The 25070-nt window shown below is 43.6% G+C and overlaps 1 protein-coding gene across 1 annotated transcript; it reads right to left on the bottom strand.

Moving 5' to 3' along the window:
- Positions 1-8188: 8188 nt before the first annotated feature.
- On the bottom strand, positions 8189-9685 carry LOC310783815 (tripartite motif-containing protein 16-like; the record flags this gene model as incomplete). Its single annotated transcript, XM_083644715.1, has 3 exons — positions 8189-8728; positions 9173-9367; positions 9431-9685. The coding sequence occupies 3 exons, from the start codon at positions 9683-9685 to the stop codon at positions 8189-8191; spliced, it is 990 nt and encodes a 329-aa protein (XP_083500841.1).
- Between the last annotated feature and the right edge of the window lie 15385 nt (positions 9686-25070).

Genomic DNA, 25070 nt, shown 5'->3' on the forward strand with positions numbered 1-25070 from the left:
CATAAGGGCCTGTGTCGACCTAGCTTCTTTTCCTCAGGTCCAGCGTCTTTTTTCACTTAGTTTCCAATGAGGAGAGAGCGTATGCGGGCGCACACGGATGTCTAGACAAAGTGTGCTGCAACCAGCGTCTATTTTCAGAGCGCTCCCCTTTACTTGTTCTTTTTACAGTGATGTATCACATCCGTATAGTCGGGACAGTTTAAAAAACGAAAGGTCATTTCATGCATTCCTATTTGTTTTAATTGATATATTGATGGTCTGTCTAAGCAGCTGAATGCTTGTAACACTGGTTGCATGTTGGGTGATAATCTAGTGAATCATCTGATGTATGCAGATGATCTGGTGGTGCTGAGTCCAAGTAGCACTGGACTCCAACTGCTTTTAAATATATGCATGCAGTATGGCATGGAAAATAATATCAAGTATAATGCCAGTGATGTTTTAATTTGTAGAACAAAAGAGGACAAAGGTAAAGTATTTCCTGACTTTAAACTATCTTTTAATATTCTCAGTGTTTGTAGTAAAGTGAAATATCTTGGACATTTTATTACAGAACAGATGACAGATGATGATGATATTCACAGACAGTGCCGCAGGATGTATGCACAGGCGAACATCCTCGCACGTAAGTTCAGCATGTGTTCAGAAGGGGTTAAGATCACTATTTAGAGCGTACTGTACACCACTCTACACTGCCCACTTGTGGTCAAGCTACAAAAGAGCAAGTCTGCAGAAACTTAAAGTAGCCTATAATGATGCCATGAGGATTGAACTCAAAAGGCCTAGATGGTGCAGTGCAAGTGAATTGTTTGTGGCTACAAGAGTTAACACTTTTCAAGCTGTGCTACGGAATTGAATGCATAGATTCCTGAGTGGTTTGGATGAGTCTATGAATAGCATCATTGTTGGTATAACAACCCTGTGAAGAGCTGCACTAGATACTCCTCTAGCCTTAGGATACATTGGCTTAAGCCTGTATTTAAGATAGTCCTAAATGGTCTCACATGAGGTTTGTTTGGACTGTTTTGTATTTCTTTTTTTTTTGTATGTTTTTTGTAATTGTATGTTTTCTATGGACCATGAGTCTGCAATAAAGACATTCATTCATTCATTCCACCCTTAATCTCGAAGAATCATTGAGGGTTCCCTCAAATTTTACAAGTGTCTCCAGTTTATAACGTTGTTTACCCAGCGCTCCTGCACACCACAGGCTAGACGAGACACAATTGTGACCCAGTTGTGTTATGACTGTTAATGAGAAAAAAGCATTTATTACTCCACCCAGCTGAAGGTGGATTTCATTCAACAGGTGAATCCTCCTGTGGAAGCAGGTCAGATGTGCCAGCAGTTAAAAATACTTTTGGAAACTGAAGATTGCAGGTTCAAACCCCTCTGCTGTCAAAAGAGACCAAGAGCCCTATCTTCATAGGTGCTATCGTTTGCGCTGCCGTTTGCGCGCCTCTTATTGCTATCTTCCCTGCGTCGCCTCTTATTGCTATCTTCCCTGCGTCTTAAGCTGTCGTCAGCCTCCACCGTCCAGTTTCGCGCTGGGGTCTAAGCGCAGACACAGGTGTGGGCGTGGCCCAGGTGTGTCCGTGGGCCTCTAGCCTATCATCTGTCTCGCGCAAGTGTCATTTAGCGCTCTGGGGAAGATACCGTCGGTACGTTCTGAGCGCAAAGAGAGGTTTGGGCGTTGCCCGTTCCAAAATAGGCATTCCAGCGCAATGTGTTAGAAAAAGGGGTCTTGGGTGCTCTCAATTTTAACGCCAGCAAATAGCTGGTCTTAGCGCAAACAACCCCACTACGCCAGGCATATGCCTGAGCGCACACAGTATTCTCCGTGCAGTGCAGGAAAAACTTGCTTGGATACATACGCACGGCATGGATGTCTCTCTCTCCAACACTTCGCGCACGCAGAAACACTCCCTCCTCAGAATGCCACATTGATTTTCAACTATAGTCTACATTGCAGAAAAAACACATCTTGATTTAAAAATGAGAATTTGTTTGTCTGGTTTTATTAGGCTACATAATTCCCGACCATACAGGTCTGTGGTGTAACATTACATTACTTTAGGTAGGAGAGGGTAGGAGAAAATAAAAAGCAAATGTTGAACTTTTCCAACCACCATTATACGTTTAATAGCACTGCAATAGCCCTCTCCACTTCCCTCATCAGGGGGAGAGAGAGAGAGAGACATGGGGCATACTGCCTCACCTCATAATAGCCAGCAGGGGCGGACTGGGACCATTAGATACCGGGCATTAGATACCATGCAGGCCAGGCCAACACACGGTGACACACATGCCGGCGACCCCGGCGAAAAATTTGGGCCGTTTGAAGCAAGATTTGGGGAATATAATGCTAACGGGATGTCACATGTTACCTATTTGTTCACTAATAGAATTCAACATTGCCTAGATAACTGCAAGTATAATATGAAGACGTAAAAACAAAAACATGCCTCTGTACAAAAAGCTTCACAGCAAACTTAATTTAAGGAAGAGTGCAGTGTCCTTTCTTGTCTTGTCTGAGGTTAAATGCAAATACAAAAATAATAAAGTCAAACTGCTTCATCTCCACTTTAAACTGTATTGTGCAGTCCTACTGAATCCCATAAAGCACATTAATGTGAAAGCAATAAGCATATAGCCTACATGTTTCACTTTATGCTCTGAAATTGTAGCCTACCTGAAGGTTCCTGATTCTGATAAGTTCAACACCACCTCCAGCTCTGCAGGAGCACCTGCTGCAGTGCTAGTGCTGCTTCTTATCAGTTCAACACCACCTCCAGCTCTGCAGGAACACCTGCTGCAGTGCTAGTGCTGCTTCTGCCTCCTTCTCCACGTTTGTGAAGAAAACCCCAAAAGCAATCCAACCCATACTTTAAGTTTAGCCACTACTATTTACATTTGACCAATGGGATGTTTCATATAGCCTAATATAAATAAATAAATCTAGAGGCAATACACAATTGTCTACCACTGATATTGTAGTTTAGGCTAAAACACAACATAGGCTCCTTGCTTTCCACCTCTCTGCACCCCTTTTCTTCTCCATTTTGGCACCATTGATCAGCAAGCCCCGCCCACCTCAGCAGCTTCTGACTGAAAAGTTAACTCAGTCCTCCCTGCCTGGCTGTCTGCAGCTTGCCTGCCTGCAATCTGCACAACTAGGAACACTTATACATACTGGCCTGCTGTTCAGTGAGTGGCCTGGCTTGCAAAAAAAAAAAAAAAGATTTGCAGGCCAGGCCACCGGGCATCTGCCCGAAGCGCCCGGTGGTGCAGTCCGCGCCTGATAGCCAGTAACCTATAGGCCTAGCTACTGCAAAAGTTAACTGTTGAAAATTCGATGTCTGGTTTTGTCACGAGTTAGTAGCCTACAGCTGAAGTCCCTCTCGCCATCAAGCAGACAGTGACGGAAGCATGTGTCTTTATGTGCGCCAAGAGGAAAATTACGGACTAAATTGGTGGGATTCGATGTATATATTACCGTAAATTCCGGACTATAAGCCGCGGCTTTTTTCCCGTTTTTTGGCCCCTGCGGCTTATATAACGGTGCGTCTTATCTATGGATTTTTTCAGAAAAAAAAAAAAAAAAATCTCTCTTTTTTAGCACTCTTTCTAACTATAAATCCACTTCTGTTTTAATTTCCTCTCTTGCCCTCTTTTCACCACACCGCGGACACTGTGTGCACTGTAAAAATAAACAACGGTGGTGTTGTGTTATGTTGTTTTGTTGAAATGTTACGGTAATACGGTAAATGGGAGCTTCCTCAAACAGCCATCTCTTTCCCGACAATCCCCTCTGTGCGTGACCACTTACATATGGTAATTACGGTAAGCAAACGGCCACAAGCCCATCAACTCCCTCCCCCGACTACCAGGAGAAAATCACAAACTTCGGCGAATTCACACAAAGGAAGATCAAGGAATATTCCATCGAACCGGAGCAGATCATAAATATGGATGAAGTGCCTTTGACGTTCGACCTGCCACTCACTCGGACTGTTAACAAGAAGCGCCCTGGAGGATTCTTTCACCAAAAAAAAGCTTTGCTCGTTCTCGACAGCATGAGAACGAGCAGTAGATGATCATGAGGTGGTTTTTCAGACGTGTCGATATAGCAGTTTATCGCAAAAGTGTAATGGAAACACATTTTTCGCATTTGCACGTCATGTGACCCATATTATCCCTTGGAAAAGGAGCGGAAAATAAGTTTGGTAAGTAAGGTTCGATAGCCGTGTCAAAACCTCCGCAGCAAGTGGAAAACTTTGAAGCAACGCTACCTAGCAGAAAGACGAGTGTTGTGCAAAAGCGTAGCCGGGCAAATTAGATAATGTTTAATGGCAGAAATCGGTCCATGGTGACAGCAGGCTGCCTGTGTGCGCGCATTTGGCACAGCGGCGAGATGAGAGGATGAAAAGCACACACTGGTGCGGTGGTGCTGTCTGAAGTGAATACAGTGACTGTGAGTAGGCTAATACATTGCACACGTTTCAGGTGCAATTATAGAACCAAATCAGCCTTTTCCCCCCTCCATCTCTAAATCGGACCAGTTGTAGGCTATTAGGCTACCTTTTTTCCTCTGCCTGTCGCGCTGACTGCATTCACGCAGCCAGCAACATTTTGCGACTCATTTTCTTTTGAATTGATAATCAGGCTCGTTTATATGCATTGTAACTTCATGTTGGGATTTCCATTGACCATTGGTTGGATTTGAGCATGCAGGGGACGGGATATGGGGCAGATCCCCGTGCGTAATCACTGTGGCAGCTGCTGCAACGGGGAATCACTCAAACGCAACTTCAATGGAAACGCCTACAAGTCGCAATTGTACATTGTCGAAGTTGTAGAAATATCGCAATTCTTTTGCGAAAAACTGTAATGGAAACACAGCTATAGATGAAGAGGAGTTCGTTGGTTTTGAGTGACAATGAAGGAGAGAGGAGAGTGGTTGACGAAGCCACCCTGAACCTGTTCGTTTCCGACACTGAAGATGAGGACTTTGGTGGTTTCAGTACGCAGGAAGAAGAGGAAGACGAGCATTAGTGACTTGACTTCTCTGGTTACAGGTTTGCTGCACATATAGCCTATTGTTGTGTGATTTTGTCTGGGGATTAGTGACCTGACTTTTGTTTTGTTTTGTTGAAATGTTAATAAATGGGAGCTTCCCCAAACAGCCATCGCTTTCCCGACATTCCTCTCTGTGCACGAACCCTTTCATATGGTAATTAAACATCAAAACACCCGCGGCTTATAGACCGGTGCGGCTTATAGAAGAAAAAAATAGTCAATTTTGGTCCCGCGGCTTATACACCGGTGCGTCTTATAGTCCGGAATTTACGGTAATAGAAATGAATAGAAAAATAGCTGATTAATAAAATGTGTGCTGGTGGAACGAAATTCAACTTCAAATAGAGCAGCATCACTCATCGCGGCTCTCAGTACGCTGCGTAATTACGCATGCAGTATAGCCCCGCAGCGGAGATGCAGGAGAAGAGAGCCCGAAAAGGGATAAACATACATCCATACAGACGTTTGGGCAGCAGCCCTTTTTCAGCGTGTGAAATGGCAATAATACACAGGTGATTCACAGGTGGAGGTGGGCATGAGCACGTTATTTGATTTCTATGCATGACAGCCTCACATCTCTCTCTCTCTCCCTCTCTCCATCTAGGCTATCTTTTCTCTCTCCCTCTTTCTCTCTCACTCTTTCTCTCTCACTCTAGTCCCTCTGAGTGAGGAGGAAGCTGCTGACGTGACGCTGTGGTTTTATGGGCATGACCACACCTCCACAATGCTTTTGGGCATAAACACGCCTATACGGAGATGTGCGCCGAGATGACGTGAAGCGCAGCGGGCCGACACGCCCACAATTAGGGCTTTGCGCGCGCTATTCCAGCGCAAAACGGGCGCTAACGCAAAGTTACCGCCTTTGGGAAGATAGGGCCCCAAGCCTCATGTTGACTCTGTCTATCTCACTCTGGATAACCACAAATATGAAAACAAACCTTTTCTTTGCTTTGCTTTTCTAGCCGGTCAATTCAGTTAGTTAGAACTTGTGTTTTCATATTTACAGTAGATTACAGTTTAGGGTTACAGTAGATGCTGTAAAGATTCAGAGATGAACCAAGGAGAGAAGGAAAGAGAATATATGAGAAGAGCCAGGAGAGAAAAAGAAAATAAGAGGGATGTACTATTCTGTTTTACTCTATCATATTGACAACACTGTCTCCTATGCAAATCACATGTGTTTACAACAAGACAAAAAGCAACAAATGATTCAAAAGTCGGACATTGCAGGCTTGGTCCTCCATGACAAAGCTGTTTGTGTGCACATTTAAACTCAAGGACCCAAGAATCATTTCACCATTTATTGAGTGAGAGGAATGTATGGATGGTTTTATGATTAATGCATCCACTAAGGTTAAGAAGGAATCTTTCACTCCTTCAACTTCTCACAGGTAAGTATATCAAACAGCTCTAAAACAACACATCATGATTGGTGGAGCTGCCTGGTCTCAGAGAAAGGATTTGTCCAAACAAACTACTTGTCACATAGCAGGTTTCAGACAAAGGAGTTGAACAGAGCACACCCACCTCTTATATAACCTCCCCTTCTCTAAACTCCTCCCCTGTGCACTGACGGGTCAATCAATCACAGAATTGACATTCAAGCTTGAGACTTTGAACAACTAGTGTTTCTTCTTACTGCGGCTTCATGTGACTTTTGATTCCACACCCGAGTCTAAACAGACTGCACTTTGTTGTGTTTTAGGGGCGAAATCTGATTTTTCTCTAGTAGCTTTGGTTGATTTCCTGAAATGAATACAGAGGCAATATTTCATTCATTCTTGATTTTTTTAATTCATTATTGCAAACATTAACTTTGTTCACACAACCAATCACTAAAGCCTGGTAAAGGTCTCTCGTTCAATCTTCCATCTATGTATTAACTTCATCCACACAATCAGTGTGTTAAACCAGTATGCCATCATCACTGTGGAGAAAAGAATGAATATTCTCCCTATTGATTATAATAATGATTACATTTGTATTGCACTTTTCTCAAAAAAAAAGGTACAAGGAGCCAGGAACAAAATCAACATATTAACAACTATTCAGCTATAATAAAGGGAAGACATAGTGCTTCTCCATTAAGGCCCATGAGGTGGAACAGAAACAGCAGAAAATATTACAGCAACAATAGAAATATGCAACAAACATATTTATAGACCACATGACAGTTATGTTTTCATATGAATAAACACCAATTTCGATTCTCTCTATCACTGACTGATATACAGTAATACACAGAAAGGAAAGACAAAGAAAACAGCACCACCTACAGAAACTCAAACGTCATCAACAGAAAATTCAAGGATAAAGATGTCACAGATGTCACATGTGTGATTGACAGGTGCTAAGTGCAGCACGGAAACACCACAGCAATGAGCACTATACTATATAAGCAACAAAGATGGAGACAAAAAACGTAAAAAGAAGAATCTCACTCATCGCTGCTTTAAAGGTCCCAATTCGTGCAGCTGTAACCTCTTAAAAACGTGTGTCTCTGGTCCATAAAACATGATTCTGGATTAATCTGTCAAATATAGCAACCCCGTTTGTTGTGACGGAGTTCTCACTTCCTCATCTTGTCGCTTCCCAAGAATGGCCTGTTTCTATAATATATTCAGAACTAACAGTTCCCATTGGCCGGTGAGGGACAGCCCGCCCCAGGCTCCCAGCGGCCAATCAGATTAGCGTCTGTGGACCAGCACGCTAGGTTGCGAGTTATCGTTAACTTAACGGTACTACGCTAAAGAGGACATCTCAAAATGCCTAGACTTACCGAATGCACCTCTGCAGTTGCTGGATCACGTACAGTTGGCGTCGCTCCAGCTAGAAGTGTTAATTTTGTGGCTATAGACTAAATGGTGCAGGTAGCTTGTGTGAGATAGACCCGCGCAGTATGCAGGAGGAAGCTAGTGACGTCCCAATTCCCCTCTGAATCACAAACCCGGCTTGGAGGAGACTGCAGGGGGACGCTGGATAGGGACAAATCCAACTGTGGCAGTTCTGAGCGTGTGACCACTCATTACAGGGAGGGCTGACAGCAGTATATATGCATTTACAAGTAAAAACAGCTTTTGCACGGAATGGGACCTTTAATCACTCATGTCTACTTGAGCTCACACAACTCAGCTGCAGCTCCAACACAAAGGTAAAATCCAGCATAGAGAGGCTGAGTGAATGTGGTCTGGACTCTGTGGATGAGAGTCATGGTTTCAGAGATGTTGTAGAAGGACAGAATACCTGCTCTGTGATCCAGGTACACTCCTATTCTGGAGGACAGCGGGCCTGGGTTTGGAGTGTTGATATTGTTATGTCTGAATACATTCCCTTGTAATGACCAACTCTTGTCATTGTGTCCAAATACACATTGCTCCACCGATCCGTCTCTGCTAATATCTTTATATGAGATGGCTATTAATCCCTTCCCACTCCACTCCACCTCCCAGTAACTACGTCCAGTCAGAACCTCTCTACTCAGGACCTGACACCACGGATTGAATCTGTCTGGGTGACGAGGATATGACTGTGCTTCACTCATGCGTGTTGCTTTTCTGTTCCCATCAGATAATAACAGCTCTCTCTGTGCTGTGTTTGGATCCAGTGTGATCTGACGTGAATATTGTAAGAAGTCAGCTCTGGTCTTGGGCTCTGGTTGTGGCATTAAAACATCCTCTTCAGTCACTGTCAGTGAGATCTTACGCCATTCCTCTGTCAGAATGGCCTGTAGTTTATCTCTGACCTCTGACACAGCTGCAGTCACATCTTCAAAGTAGCGCAGAGGACGGGTATCGATGCTTGGCAAGTCTGTAGATTGACTGAGATGTGACAGTGAGGGGTAACTGTGGAGGAAGTGGATGTGATCCTCTGTGTGTGAGAGCTGCTCCAGCTCAGCGTCTTTCCTCCTCAGCTCAGTGATCTCAAGCTTCATCTTCTCCTGAAGTTCTTCGGCCTGACTTGCTTTATTTTTCTGCGTTGATCTGATCTGCTGCTTCACCTCAGAGCTTCTTATCTTAATGAGACGGACCAGCTCAGTGAAGATCTTCTCACTGTCCTTCACTGCTTTATCAGCAGAGAGATTGATATCCTCTACCTCCTGTTGAAGCACCTTCACGTCTTTCTCTCTGTCCTGGTATCTCTTCTGGATTTTGTGCCGACTCACCCCGAGCTCTTTCTGCCTCTCGGTCCTTTCTGCTGCAGCTGAGACTGTGTCGTGGCCTTTATGTTCATCCATGGAGCAGAGATAACAGATACACTGCTGATCAGTGCGGCAGAAAACCTTCATCACCTCGTCATGACGAGAGCAGATGTCTCCAGGTCCAGCATAGCAGCGATCAGGAGGAGCAGCTGCGAGTCCTGTCTTCTTCAGGTCCTCCACCAACTCTGCGAACATGGTGTTTTTCACCAGGACAGGCCTCGGTGTGAAGGTCTGTCTGCACTGCGGGCAGCTGTGGATTTTCTTCTGATCGTCTTCATCCCAGCAGCTTTTAATACAGCTCATGCAGTAGCTGTGCCCACAGGGAATAGTCACCGGATCCTTCAGCAGATCCAGACAGATCGAACAGCAGAAGTTTGCCTCGTCCAGCTGAAGTCCTCGCTGCGCCATTTCTCTTTTCAATGACAGTGAATGTCAGATAGTTTCACTCTCTTGTCAGCTTGTCAGCTCTGTCACGTCACAACATGATCTTTACACCCATCTATCTCTTTATCTTTTATCTTTATCTTTATTGTTTATTTGAGCAGGGACAGTACACAATAAATATATTGCACCAGAGATAGCTAAAAGCTAATTTGCATCTGTAGTCCCTGGGCGCACACACAGAGTCCTGTGCGCACACAGTACATATCAAATACAGCAATTAAAAGAAAATCCTAATGTCTAAACAATCAAGATACATGACAAAAAATGATACTTACTATTTGCAAGGAAATACATATACAATGCGCATATAATGCGCATAATTTGGCCACTATAAAGTGGCAGATCTGTAAAAGGGGAGGGGACAAGGAAATATTTGGACAGAACAGCCTTGAACTGGCTGTATACCTGAGACCAGGTACAACCAATCCAGGCTGTACCTGGGTTATCAGGCTTTGCTTGATTCCAGGAAGAGGAGCCATATTTAAAGAGCACTGTGTGTTTACAACATGATTATCACAAATAAAAATGGATTATAGTTAAACTTGAGGTCAGTGATCTCAATGGGATATTAAAAAACATACCTATCTCTCTCTCTCTCTCTCCCTCCCTCCCTCCCATGCATGGGCGTATGCTGTGTGTGGAGAGTGTCAGACAGTGGTTCTGAGTTTGTACTTAAAGCAGGACTAAACCCCAAAACACTTTTTTTCAGGTTTTAACCAATATATATGACTTTGGGGGTGGTGTGTGAAGAATTCTGGTCAAAATTTCCACATTTGAGACCAAACTGTTACCATTGTACCATTTGTATCATTTTCAGCAGCATAAGTTCCCTCTATGGGTTGAACACTGCTTTTTTTGTGCCCTTAAATGAATGGGATATTTGGTACATCGTGACGTCACGGTGGGGTTAACACGCGCCCCACTCATGTGAAAAATTGTTTTTTTTCCCCCATGTGATTACTGTAGTTAATACGGCGTGAGCCCTTTAAGAGCAAAGCATCCATGGGAAATCGGCTACTGTGGCTAATATTAGCCGCTAGTTAGTTACGTTACAGGGCAGTAAAACGCCACTGAATGACCAAATTGATAGAACTTTTAACCATTTCGAGTAACACTGTTTCTATACGGATCACCAGCGTTAGTTTGTTGTTTATAACGTGGCTATATTCATAACGTTTTCTATGACATCTATCTCGGATACACTGAGAATACTGGGAGGCGGGTGATAGCGTCTCAGTCGATGATTTGATTTGACCGTCAGCAACCGTCGGCACTGGCGTTGGCCTCGGCCAATCCTGGCGTGTTCCACCCCCAAATCGATTGTGTCTGGCGCAAAGCGAGTGGGTTTCAGGACGAAACAGTCTCGAGCCACTAACGTTATCTTTAGAGCAATATTCCTGGAATGCAAGTTTATCTAAACAGTTACATGTCCTCTGCATTCTACATCAAATGAAGATATTACGGATTGTTTTATTTTGTATGTTAGATACTTATTGGCCAAGATATGTTAGTTTATGGGGGAGGAATTATGCCAGCTAAAGAAGGCAGTATAGGCGGCCATCTTGCCTGCAGAGTTTTCAAATCAAGTAGAATACCGTTTTGCAAGAAATCTGGGGGGGTTTAGTCCTGCTTTAAAGGTCAGCAGTGCTTAATTTGTCAATGATGATGAGGCATGGTGGTGCATCGTGGTGCCATGGTGGTGCTCACTACATATACTGTAGCTCAGTGGTTCTCAAATGTCTTCACATGAAGGACGGCTAAACTGACAAAGATTAGACCACCCACCCCCATTTGATAGGATTTTGTCCCACGGTCCCCCATATGATAATAAGATTGATGCTTTTAGATGTTTTATTACAGAAAGTTTATAAAACCCATGATCAAAATAGTCAATGTGTTACTTATGCGAAAATAAATTTACCCCCCTTTTGGCTGGGGACCCCCTGGAATTCCCTCAAGGACCCCGATTTGAGAACCACTGCTGTAGCTTACTGTAGACCTAAGCATTACTAAATGCCTGACTATGTGGCCTTAGAGCTCAGACTACTGGGGACCTATAAGAATATTTGATTATAGCATAAGCTACAAAATTATGATTTTTACAAACCATCCCTTCAAGTAGTAGCGATAGTTACGCCTTGTAACTCTAGTTCGATGATCACAAGCGGAGCCTCTTGGCGGGCTCCTATGCTCAACCAATCGCATGAAGGGAATAGCACACTGAATTTACATGGACCTCAGTCAATCACGTTGAACCTCTGCAAGCATAAAACCACCGGCTTCCTCCCACTCGCTATCCACTAAACTTACTTTCAGCAACTTTGGAGGGGAATGATGGCTGCTAAGGGGAACTAGAGTTACAATATGTAACTATCAGTCTATTTTACACAGTCCCCACCTGTTAGCTGCTCCTATGCTACAGGGGCGGAGCTGGTTTACTTATACTCCCTGCCGTGACACCAGCACAAACAACAATGCCATGTCACAACTGGATTGACTCCATAGTGCTGTGAGGAAACGCCCACAAAATGTTACTACGGCTGGCGCGCGAGTGGGGTAAACCCCCCCATATATTTCAATGGGCTGACTCACCAAAGGACGGTGGGGATTCTAGAGCAGGTACATAGATGTCTGTTCAGATGTGTGTTTATTGCGGTGGTTGAATCCCCAATCCTGTCTGCCTGAGCTGGCAGCTAAATGCTAACTATGCTGAATGGGAAGAACGGGGGGGATTTACCCCACCCTGACCACGCCCCCAGCCAGCTACCCCAGCGTCTATGACGAGACATTGACTGTATCTATAAGGTCAGCCAGGAAAGGACCCGCCCACATCCCTGTCATCGACAGAGGGTGCAAGAGCCCAACGTTACCCCCTGTTTCAAAACAGTAGGACCTCCAGTCACCCCGGAGACCGCTCTCTGTCGAGCCACAGCCACACCTGAGAGACTCACACCTGAGAGACTCAGACCTGAGAGACTCACACCTGAGAGACTCACACTTGAGAGGTCACTTCCTCACCATTCTTATGTACCACTAGTGAGTACTGAACTGGAGAAAGACCCACCACATCCAACAGAAAAACTCATGAATGCCAGCGTGCCACTGTACAAATGTCATGAGTCAGCCAGATATGGTCCCGAATGGGGGCCGAGCCCAAGAAAGACCCAGACATATCCAACAGGTCATCCAGGACGCCGCTGTGCAGATCTCCTCCACACCTGTTCCCCTAAACAGTGCAGATCTCCTCCACACCTGTTCCCCTAAACAGTGTTCCCCTAAACATCTCACCTGTTCCCCTAAACAGTGCCGTTGGTGCAGCAACACCCCATGTTGAGTGTGCGCGGATCACAGCAGAAGGATCCCTACCCACCAACTCTGCAGGAAGCACTTCAGGAGAGGGTGGCCGACAAGCGACATATTCCCAAAGCCTTCATGACAAGAAGAGATCGCTGACACACAAACACTTTTGACAGTAGAGTACGTCAGTTGTCTTCTCAGCACTGGAGGATGGACAATGTCTCCATGGTCCACCACGTCGGGATGTAGTCTCCATTCGTCCTGCAGGGGGTCGCTTCTCAGCATCAGATCAGCTCCCGTGTTCTCCAGGCCCGGAATATGCAGAGACCTGAGAGAACGAAGGTGCTCTGTGGCCCAGATGCATGATCATTCCACTCCAGTAGCATCATTCTGGTCACAGTAATAATGTCAGGACACATAATAATGTCTGGGGACTTTGGCTCTGAAGTTCACAATCCTCACTATTGATCGCTTGTAATCAACCTAAGAATTGAAGCTTACTCTACTTTTGTTCTTACTGTGTGTCTCCTTGTAATATGCTACGTGGGAAACAAGTGTGATGGGTGCGTGCGTGTGCGTATGTATGTGCGTCATTCCATTCATTCATGCTGAAAGGTATTCAGGAGATGTGAATATGGAGGTGAGAGGGAAGCCTCATGTGACGAGCCTGATATTCAGACTGCATCGTCAACTCATTTCCTCTCCACACCTGTGGAGTGGGCGTGGCTTCGCAGGTCTGGAGCCAGGTGTGAAAATGGGTACGGTGCGCCCACATCCCCTCGAACTAGGGATGCACCGATATGAAAATTTTGGCCGATGCCGATAACCGATATTAACATTGCTGTTATGGCCGATAACCGATATTTACCGATGTCGATATGATCTGTATAAAACCACATTTTTATGATCATCACATTTTGTACATACTGAAAAACACATGTTAACACTGAATTTGAAAAAGTTATGCATTTCTTTATTTGCAAAGCCTTTGGAAAAGCCCATAAATCATAGATTTACTGCATTATTTCATATCAATGTGAAGAATTTGGCTGATAATGATAACCGATATTAACATTGCAACATCTGACCGATACCGATATGACCGATATGTTAAAAAATCGGCCGATACTGGCCGATACCGATATGATTGCCGATATATCGTGCATCCCTACCTCGAACCCCACAGTGACTTTGGGTCATATATCCTACAAGCCAACGTGCACATTCAGCGGAGGAGTGATGTTATCTGGGACACCATAGCTTGGTGTTGCTCAAGAGCAGTAGCCGAATGGCATGAAGAAAAGGAGAAGTTAGAGGTTATTGCATTATGTTGTAATTCAGTAATTATAAGGTTTATGATCAGGTTTTGTTTATGTGTTTAATAGAGTACAAGTGGTAATAAGTGGGTAAGATGGTAGGCTATGTGAGGGGTCAATGATCAATAATCAGTAATCAATTATATCTGTTGTGTTTTGTGATAACATGACTGAGCATTTAGAAGGCACATTCAGACACAAGGTAATGCAAAGTCATCAATAGAGAGCCGCAGGGATGACGTATTTTTGTAGGCTGAATGCGGAAGTCCCGAACTTCCTGGTTCAACACTGTTTCTGTCGATGGGATTTTTGAATGGGTTTTTGCCGCGATGCTTCAAATAAGGTCTCTGGGCAACGCAAGATTAATCAAACGCGAACCAGAGTTCAGTCGGATAATCTTCACACATGAGGACCACTTTCATGAGTTTTGAAGCGTAAATGCGAGCCCTAGAAGTAAAATGCTCGAGCTAAGCTAATTCAGAACTACACACTGTCGCATAGGCTTCCACGTCACGTCAGCACTCAACCTGGACTGTTATTGATGTGTGCACTGACTACCCCGGGCTGAACCAGGTGAGGGAAAGAGAATTTCCGTGTTCGCCCTTTGAAGTGGTGACGTTATTGACGTATATATCCCCATCGACTCAAAAGTGTAGTCTCATTTAGCCGTTTGCTAGCTAGCCACCCTTTTAACGGCACATAAAAGCTTCAAAACTCATAAAAGTGGTCTTCATGTGTGAAGATGATGTTACTACCATCTGGTTTGATTAAGCCAGCGTTGCCCAGAGAGCTTATTAGAAGCATCGCGCCAAAAACCCATTCAAAACTCCCATAGGCGAAAACTGTGTTGAACCAGGGCTGTTAGCATCGATGATTTCCGGACTCGTTACTGCGGCTCTCTATGTGTTTTATATAAGAGGGGTAAAAGAGGAAGTGGAACAGGTGCATGCTTGAGATAAGCCATGCTGTGTGTGGCAATGTGCACGCGTCCAGCACGCGTCCAGCACGTATCCGGCACGTATCCTGCATGTATCCGGCATTCATCCGGCACGGATCCATGCATGCCACGGTGTTTGTCAACAGATGTGTAGAAATGTCCCCCTGGGGAGTTACAAATGCTGCAAGGTGGATATTACCGTAAATTCCGGACTATAAGGCGCACCGGTCTATAAGCCGCACCTTCAAAGGTGACTATTTTTTTCTTCTATAAGCCGCACCGGTCTATAAGCCGCGGGTGTTTTGATGTTTAATTACCATATGTAAGGCTTCGTGCACAGAGGGGATTGTCGGGAAAGAGATGGCTGTTTGGGGAAGCTCCCATTTATTAACATTTCAACAAAACAAAAGTCAGGTCACTAATCCCCAGACAAAATCACACATTGTGAGATGCTTAAAAATCACCATCGGCGGGAGCTGCTGTGCAGCCAAGAACACAAGTGAAATTCGTTCTCTCGTGACCTGTGGTTCTCAACGTGATGGACGATTCACCTTTCTTGTTAACAGTCCTAGTGAGAGGCAGGTCGAACGTCAAAGGCACTTCATCCATATTTATGATCTGCTCCGGTCCGATGGAATATTCCTTGATCTTTCTTTGTGTGAATTCGCCGAAGTTTGTAATTTTCTCCTGGTAGTCGGGAGGGAGTTGCTGACACACAGTCGTCCGCGCCCTGACGGACAGTCCCTTTCGTCTCGGGTTTGTGCATGATCCTTTGCTGCTGCTGCTGTTGTTGTTCCTGTCTCGCTACTGTCTCAGACATGGCTTTCAGGCTCAATCGCCGCCATCGTCGTAACACAGCCAGTTCTCCATCTTTTGAAGCATGATGTTAGATTACAACGAGCTAGTTGTGTGGCTTAGCCTTCCAAAATGTTGCTGTTAGTTTTTTAGAATGTAATACATAGAATTGGGAATGTTACATTCAATTTCATTCAGACTGTCTTACAGGCTCAATCGCTGCCTTTTTCCCCCCGGAGCGAGGGAGGAGGGAGGGAGGGTGTTTTACCGTAGTGGCTGAGAGAGAGTAGTGGCACAGTGCTCCAATCAGGTCGCGAGGCACATTTTTTGCAACATCATCCAATCAGGGTCTCGCTCTCATAATGTCTGTCTTGCTCTCGTTCTGCCTCATACCAACATCCATAGATTTTGGAGGTTCCCGAGTGGCCGTTTGCTGGAAAAATCCATAGATAAGCCGCACCGTTATATAAGCCGCAGGGGGCAAAAAAGGCCAAAAAACGGGAAAAAAGCTGCGGCTTATAGTCCGGAATTTACGGTAAGTAAGTTCTGTGTCCTGTTCGGAAGCAAGTCGGGGGGAAATAGGAAGTATGGGGGAGGTAAGATAATGGTTAAGGGAAGTGATTTAGCAGAAATCTATTATAAAAGAAGAGGCAAATTATCAGTTGGGGTCTTCTCGTACCCATGCGAGCAGATGCTATGGCCGATTGAACTACGAACCAACCCACGGACCAACCAACCAGCCTCAGCCAGCCACGGAGCGAGAGCGAACCCTGACCGAGACACAGGAAGTGGGTTTTTAACTGTTAAATGATATTATCTGCCTGTTGGTTAGCGGCTGGAAGGAAGTTCGATGTGATTTAGCGGTGATGAGTGCGCACTATGGTTGGTGAAGCCGTTTTGTTGTAAAACAGGAAATATATGATATAAGGGGAAAAAGCCAATTTAAAATAGGAAACTACAATTTGTAATAAATATTGTATAGTAAATTGCCTAAGATGAGGTAGTTTATTATTGGATATATAATTAGAATCATAGTCGGCATTTATAGGAGTGGGTTTTTTCTATAAGTAAAGACCTAGGGTAAATTATTCTATTCAGAGGAAATGTGGATAATGATCTGTAATTGTGGAAGAGTATGTCCCAATTTGTTAAAAGTTGTGAAATAAATCCGTGCCATACCGGCACACCGGCACTTTTAAAGTGACATGCAATGTCTGTTATGCTAAAACCCTTTAAATGAATTTCCTCACTTAAAACAAATGCATTTATATAATGTACACTTATAGAGGAATAGACTCTATTTGTTGAAAGTTTAGAAATAATTCATTTTCAGGCCTGCACACCGTGATCAAAATGTCAAAATGCAATGACATTCACTTACTAGGAAAGAGGGTTAGAATGGTTTCTCATTTGAAGTGAATACATGTACTGTGAATGATTAGAGGTTCTATGACAGCATTTTATTCTGGGAACGGTTGTAATGGAATTCATCTAGCAGGATTGTTTCAGTCCTGGGTAACAATACCTGTTGATTTGTTATGAAGTATTATTAGAAGTGTTATATTTGCTTAAAGAGAGAGAGAACATTTCCTCTCTTTTAAGGAACTGAGCATGTCAACCACAGCATGTCCACACGCGCAGGAACTGAGGAAAGTGTTATGTAATTCAAATGTGAAATATATGCTGTTTCAGTCTGAATTGAAATGTTAGTCTAGTATGAAGAAGCAATGAGAGTCCAGGACCTGGGAGACTGAGGATAAGTTATGTAGTGTTTTACATAATATAGAACACTTCACATGGGAGGCGAGTTCGAACCCTCAGGAAATACAAATGATTATTCCCCATATGGCGGAAATAAATTACTTCATTAAAGATACACCTGAACTGGACAGTTGGCACTCAGAGCTGATTGGGTTTCTCATTTGAAGTAAATACATGCATGATGGGTTATATAGCATTTTTATTAACATTCCATATGGAAGTTCTACAAGGCAGCATTTTATTCTGGGAACACTTGGACTGGAACTCACCTAGCTGGGAATTGGATAAGGCAGCATTTTAGTCTGGGAACAAATGTAAAGTGTTTTATCACGCTGAAGTGTACAGTAGCATATATCTGTGTTTTGAACCCGTTTAGGGAAGTTGGAGTAGATCTATTTTTAGAGGAGTAAGAAACCGATGGTTTGAGGACCGCTCAACAGGCTGGTGTTTGACACTCATTTCACACCGAGAGGGGATCATAACGGAACAGAGCCTATAGGAAGCAGGCTATATTTAAGGAAAATACAGGTGGTTATTTACTTTTATCTCAGCTGGATCATTTAAAGTCTGGGACAATAAGATCTTGTAGAAGCGTTACTTTAAACAAGAAGGGTTAGAATTGGATAGGGGAGAGAAAACACGTCCTCTTTTCACTGCATGAAGCAACAGGTTAGCAGTGGCCTGACTGAGCTATTTTTAGAAGGCGCTGCAGAAGGCCACATGTAGTCATTCAATTTATACTGATACAAGTTACAGTAGCTAATTACAGTAGCTATGAGTCCAACCAGGTTAATTAATATTAAAGGGGAGCACCACACCAGGAGTATTTGTGCTTGAATAAAAAGGGTTTATTCAATTTAAGGTTAAGAAAGATGATTTGTGTTATTATGTTGTGTTTAAATGTATGCCATGGGAATGTTTAATAATTGTATTGAGATTGTATTTGTGCTGTGCTACGCTATATGCTCTAATTAAAAAAAACAATTTATTTGCGCCAATATCTGATCTCATCTCTTTTATTTGAGCGAATGTCCATCTTTTAGGTAGTAGCCTCTTCTCGTGATGTAAAAATACTAGGAACATTTGGTTTAGCCTGACGTGTTACGTCTTTTAAGGTTACTCTGGAGGCCTTTGAAATGACAAGCTTAAAACGACTACTTGACAGGGAAGGTGTATTAAAACATCGTCAGGTTAAGCGAGAATTGTCATCTCAAGGGAAAAACTTTAACACGACCTTAACCAGTGCAGATTAACACATAGTTAGAATTAATTCCAACACACACAACAACAGTCAGTGCTAGAGAGAGCCACCGTTAACTTGAGTGATCACCTCTAGGGGGTGTGGGCCACTGCCCCCAACGGGTGACTACAGCAGGTCGGACTTGAGGATGGAGGTGGTTAACAGTTGGATGAATCTCTCTACCCCGTGGGTTACTAGTTGAGCTAGTCATTCTATACCGTAGCAGATGTCCTTAAGAAAATAAACCAGCGGATAGGCTAGCTATAGAAGTAAGAGTTGTAACCTGCGTCGATACGCTGTACGGCATTATCGAGCATTATTAACACAGGCTATCATGTGACAGCAGTAACAAGGAAGTAACCAGATAGATGAAGCAGCTGTAATCATGCTAAACATTCACTTGGCTGAGTAGACTGAGGTTTGAGTCCAGTTCATGACCTCACAGTGACACTACACACACTACAGTGCACTCCTCTTATACTGATCACCTTGGGACGGGTCACAGGTGATATTGATCACTATTAGGGCTGCAACAACTAATCGATTAAATCGATTAAAATCGATGATCAAATTCGTTGGCAACGAATTTGATTATCGATTCGTTGCCTCGCGATTAGTTGGACCGCAGAGCCATCTGTTTTGTTGATAAAAAACAACAGCTGATCGCAGCTGCTGCGGCGCAGTGCTGGCTACGTCACTCCCTGGCCCCGCTGTCGCGGAGCCGACTACCTCACTCGCCTTGCGCACGCGCAGTAAACGACAAACAAGTTGGAAACATGGCCGAGGAGAAAGCAGCAGCTCGACCCAAAACTTAGCAAATTTGGGAGCACTTCATATTAACTGGAAATAAAAAGTCTGTTACGTGCAAAATGTGCAAAGCCGATCTTGCATGGCATGGCAGCACAACGGCCCTGCGTGAACACCTTAAACGCAAACATGTTGGATCATTGGATGGTGCCAAGGGAGCTCAGCAGCGGGGTAAGTTAACGTTATTCTACTACAAACTCGATATGCATGTAAACCATTCATGTTACATTATTAGACCCATGTGTATTGTTGTTTGAAGTGGAAATGTTCGTCTCACAGCAGATAGTTTGTTTTGTTTATCTAACGTTAACAGTCGATGCGCATTGCGCCCGCATCCAGGTCGACAACATTAACGTTATAGCCGACCGGCTAGTTAACGTTACGTTACGTTGCTAACGTTAGTGGTAGAGCAGACAGCAGATAGTTTGTTTTGTTTATCTAACGTTAACAGTCGATGCGCATTGCGCCCGCATCCAGGTCGACAACATTAACGTTATAGCCGACCGGCTAGTTAACGTTACGCGTTAGCTAGCTAACGTTAGTGGTAGAGCAGACTTGGTCTGTAAACTAAGGCTAAAAGAGATGTTGTTGTCCCTTGTTCATTGGTGTGTGTGTGTGTGTGCGCGCATCTTAATGTAAGGAGTGAGCTAGGACAAATTTCATTTGAGGCTTCTGTTATATAAAGGCCTTCTTTACATAAGCAATTATCAACTAAATCATCAATGAGTGAGTTTTATTGAGTTTTATGTTAATAGTGCTGTTAGGCATACTCGCTCATACTGTCTTTCTCATTTCAGAAAAAAACAACTCACCATGAGGCGTTTCGTTGTGGGGAATGCGGCTTGTATACCAAGGCAAGCAGCCATCATGACAGACAGTGTCCTGAACATGCTGGTCACCGACATGAGGCCCATGTCAACGGTTGGAGATGCAGGCTTCATTGCCATGATTAACACCCTCCACCATGGCTACACTCTTCCTTCAAGAACATTCTTCACAAAACTGATGGAGCGAAAATATGAAGACACATTCCAGGAGCAGGTCCGTTAAAGCACTTTATTTAAGAAGATATGAAGATATCTGGAGGGAGGAGAGGGGAGGTGAAGTGGTGAAGGGCTAAAGGAAGTAGGCAGTGAAGGAGAGAGGAAGTAAAGTGGTGAAGGGCTAAAGGAAGTAGGCAGTGAAAGAGGAGGTGAAGGGCTGAAGGAAGGAGGCAGTGAAGGAGAGGGGAGGGGAAGGGATGAATCTGTTATCTTCAATTTAACTTTTGTGTTTTAAATTTAACTGTGATTTTGTGATTCCCATTTTTCTTTGCAAGTTTAAAAGAAACCAGTGTGAATACAGTATACTATAAACAAGAGGGGACAAAGAAAAAACATCTACCACCAAAAAAACCTCTTCATTTTCTTTGCAAGTTTAAAATAAAGTTTACCACTGAATACAGTAGAAGAGGGGACAAAGAAAAAAGATGTACCACACTGATGGACAGTCAATGACAGAAAAAAGAAAAATAGCACTGGTTCGGTTCATGTTCTTGAGTAAATAAAAACAGTTTTCTACAATTTAACTTGGTTGTGGTTTCCCCCTTTTTGTATGCAAGTTTGAAGTGTTCCAATATAAACAAACCACTAATGAATACAGTATAAACAAGAATGTTTTGATGCAGACTTATGTTGCAGGGACTACTAGAATCATCGTAATGTTGGAATTGTATGCATCAAAGGGTTAAATCGAGCATTTCTGAGCGATTTCAATATATCCGATTAATCGATTAATCGACAACTAACCCTACTGATTAATCGATTATCAAAATAATCGTTAGTTGCAGCCCTAATCACTATAGAGAGGCAAAGTGATCGCCTACTTCCTGCTTCAGCACTGTACCAGAGATTTTCATCTGCCATTTATTTTCCCATACACATTTCGTAAAGGAAATATTTTTTAGATGTTGTTTTTATGCCTCCGCCGGCGGCGATAGCCAGGCCGGAGGCATTATGGATCCGGGTTGTCCGTACATCCGTCCGTACGATGTTCGTTAACGCGATATCTGAGGAACGCCTTGACGGAATTTCATCAAATTTGCTTCAAACATCCACTTAGACTCAAGGATGATCTGATTAGATTTTGGTGGTCAAAGGTCAAGGTCGCTGTGACCTCTCGAACGCCATTTTCAAGCTTGTTAACGCGATATCCCAGGAATGCCTTGGCGGAATTTCATCAAATTTGCCTCAAACATCGACTTGGAGTCGAGGATGAACTGATTAGATTTTGGTGGTTAAAGGTCAAAGGTCAAGGTCACTGTGACCTCTCGAACGCCATTTCAAGCTTGTTAACGCGATATCTCAGGAATGCCTTGGCAGAATTTCATCAAATCTGCCTCAAACATCGACTTGGACTCAAGGATGAACTGATTAGATTTTGGTGGGTTTTTCTGGTTGCTAATTCTCTGTTCTGTTATTTCCATCAGTCGTTTGTGTTGCTGCCTTCGGCTCTGGTGAAATTAAATCGATCTCCTTGCTCAGTCTTAACATGACGGGTTTCAATTGTTTTGAGAGAGAAAAAGTCCGCTGCTCGGGGAAGCCCTTGTACTTGCGTGTAACGTCGGCTCCGCTCGGCCGGAGGCGGGGCTTTAGTGAAGCCGCGGTCTTGCCTGGAGAGAGGCCGCCGGGCTAGTGTCTCCCCTTCTCCCCGTAGTGTAACTCCCGTGTGTAACCAGGTTACTGACCGCTAATATCAGCCAGCCACTGTTCACTAACGTTACACATCAAAGGGCATCAAAACAAGCCTGAAACTCCGACTTAACCATAGCTCAAAATAACATTAAACGGTTGGTTGTTTTTATTTAATTTTATTTATTTATTTTAAAGGAGAATTACACACTTTATTTTGACTCATTTTCTATTGTTTTTGAATTATTTATTTCTCTGCATCAGACTTGAAAAAGAAAGAAAGTAACTGCTTTCAACTGCTACACTTTTTGCCCAGTCTGTTTATATAGTGTTGGGTTTATGTTTTGTTTTTATTTCATTTCATTTAGTTTAAAGGAGAATTGCACACTTTCTTGTACCCCATTTTCTAAGGGGTTTATATTTATTTATATTTATTTGAATGAAAAAGTACATGATGTAATGTAAATATGTTGGAGTCATATACACCGTGTGAGTGCACTTACAAATCTTACTACACAGGCATAAAAACTTGTTTCTGCAGCTCTGACTAAAAGAGCCTGGAGCAGTGAGTTACTACTTCTTTAATTCAATGTTGATGAGCATCAAAGAAAATTGTTAATGTTCAGCTTGTGTTCATGTCAGGTCATTGAGACCTATTGAAAAGTTGTTCCTGTAGTGACGTACAGTACTAGTGAACACAGGTTTGGGCTGACTGAGCCACAGGCTCATGGAGACTTAGGGTATCAGGGGGACACAGAGGTCATGTTCCGGCCTAGTTTTCAGTCTTGTGATTTGAAAGATCTGATATCTTATTTTGTGCTAATAAATGACACACACAATGTGTAGTCAAAGAGAGAAGTTATTCATCTAATCATTCCTGCTTCATCAAAATTCAATTTCTGATAAAGTCCAGGATTTAGATGGTTTAGTGCTGTGAGATAACAGAAGAATGTACCTGTAGGAGAACCAAACAAATGTTACTTTGTATTTTGAGTTCTCCCCTGGAAGTGATTTTGGTATAGATGGGCCATTGTATTTAAACAAGCAGTATTGTACTGAGTAGGGCTGGCACGGATCAGAAAACCCACGGATCGGATCGCGTGACGGATTTTGAGCCACGGATCACGGATTTTTCGGATCAGCAAAAAAATATATATATCAGATTTTTTCTCTCAAAATTAGATTTTCGATTAGATTTTTTTAATACTTTTATAATTCTCTAAACATTTGTTGCCCTGCACAGCTCAAAAAATATTTTTTTCTCATAAGTGACACAATGTATGCTTTTACTCTGAAGGCAGAACGACCCAACTTCCTGTTTTAGGTGGCACTGCTATGCCTAACTTCGTGGCTGTTGCTTGCACCAGTCACATGACACGGGTACAGACCTACAGACCAGACCGCAGGTCAGTCTGGAAATATAACGTTGATGCTACGTTAAGCTACTCAGTGGCCCCACGTGTTGTTTTGTTGTTATGTGTCCTAAGGCAACATTTCACCGTCCGGTGATAATGTGTTTGTGAAACGTGTGCGCGCGCGCGCGTGTGTGTGTGTGTGTGTGTGTGTGTTGTGGCTCTCGTTAATATCTTGTGCAGCCCGCAACACGCTGATCGCATTCCTGTGCTTTTTCAGAGGTGTTGAAAATTTAAGTTTGTGTGACGCTGTCTTTACTTTAGTAGCCACTAGCCACAGCCTTCAGACATACTTTACAGCAGCGACAAGGGATGAGGAAGCTCACTTGTGCTTGCCATGATTATGCCTGTCTGTGTCTGGCTGCGCTGGGCGTTCGCATAGACTAACGTTAAACGTTAAATGAAACGAAAGGGGGGGGGGGGGGGTTCCGCGGACCATTGACGTTCCGAACCGCGTTCCGAACCGTGGGGGCTGATCCGTACGGGTCACGGATTATCCGTGATCCGTGCCAGCCCTAGTACTGAGTGACCTGTATTCAGAATATATCTATAGGGAGAAATTTAGTTTGTCATTGTAAACCCACAGCACAGTAAGGATGACATGTTCTTCATAGATCTAGCCTTTTAATGTTGCTCTTAAGTGCTTTCTCAAAGTACACCAAATTCATGCATTTTACTTTAAAATGTTAAAAAGAAATCTCGTAGGGGTGCATGCCCCCGCACCCCCCTACGGGGTCTGTGGTCCCCCACCACAACAACTCAAAATCCTGTGGGAAACACTGACTCCAACTTACTTCATTGACAGCAAGATCCACATTTTTCTTCTTGCCAATTCTCAATGGCTTCCTTGTTTTGCTCGGGAGTACAAAAAAACTTTAATAGGCGATTTTTTACATTTGTTGTCTACGCAGCCGACCACACAACAGCTTTTAGCTAGTTTAATTCAAGGAAAATGACGCTGGTGTGTGGGAGTGAATGGAGTGCTTTCCCCCGTGATGGGCGTGGCCTATTTCATGCAGTGTCTCTATCATACAGCTCTAAAACAATACATCATGATTGGTGGAGCTGCTTGGTCTCAGAGAAAGGATTTGTACAAACTACTTGTCACATAGCAG

This window comes from Poromitra crassiceps, assembly GCF_964638095.1.
Source record: "Poromitra crassiceps genome assembly, chromosome: 10".
NCBI lineage: Eukaryota > Metazoa > Chordata > Actinopteri > Beryciformes > Melamphaidae > Poromitra > Poromitra crassiceps.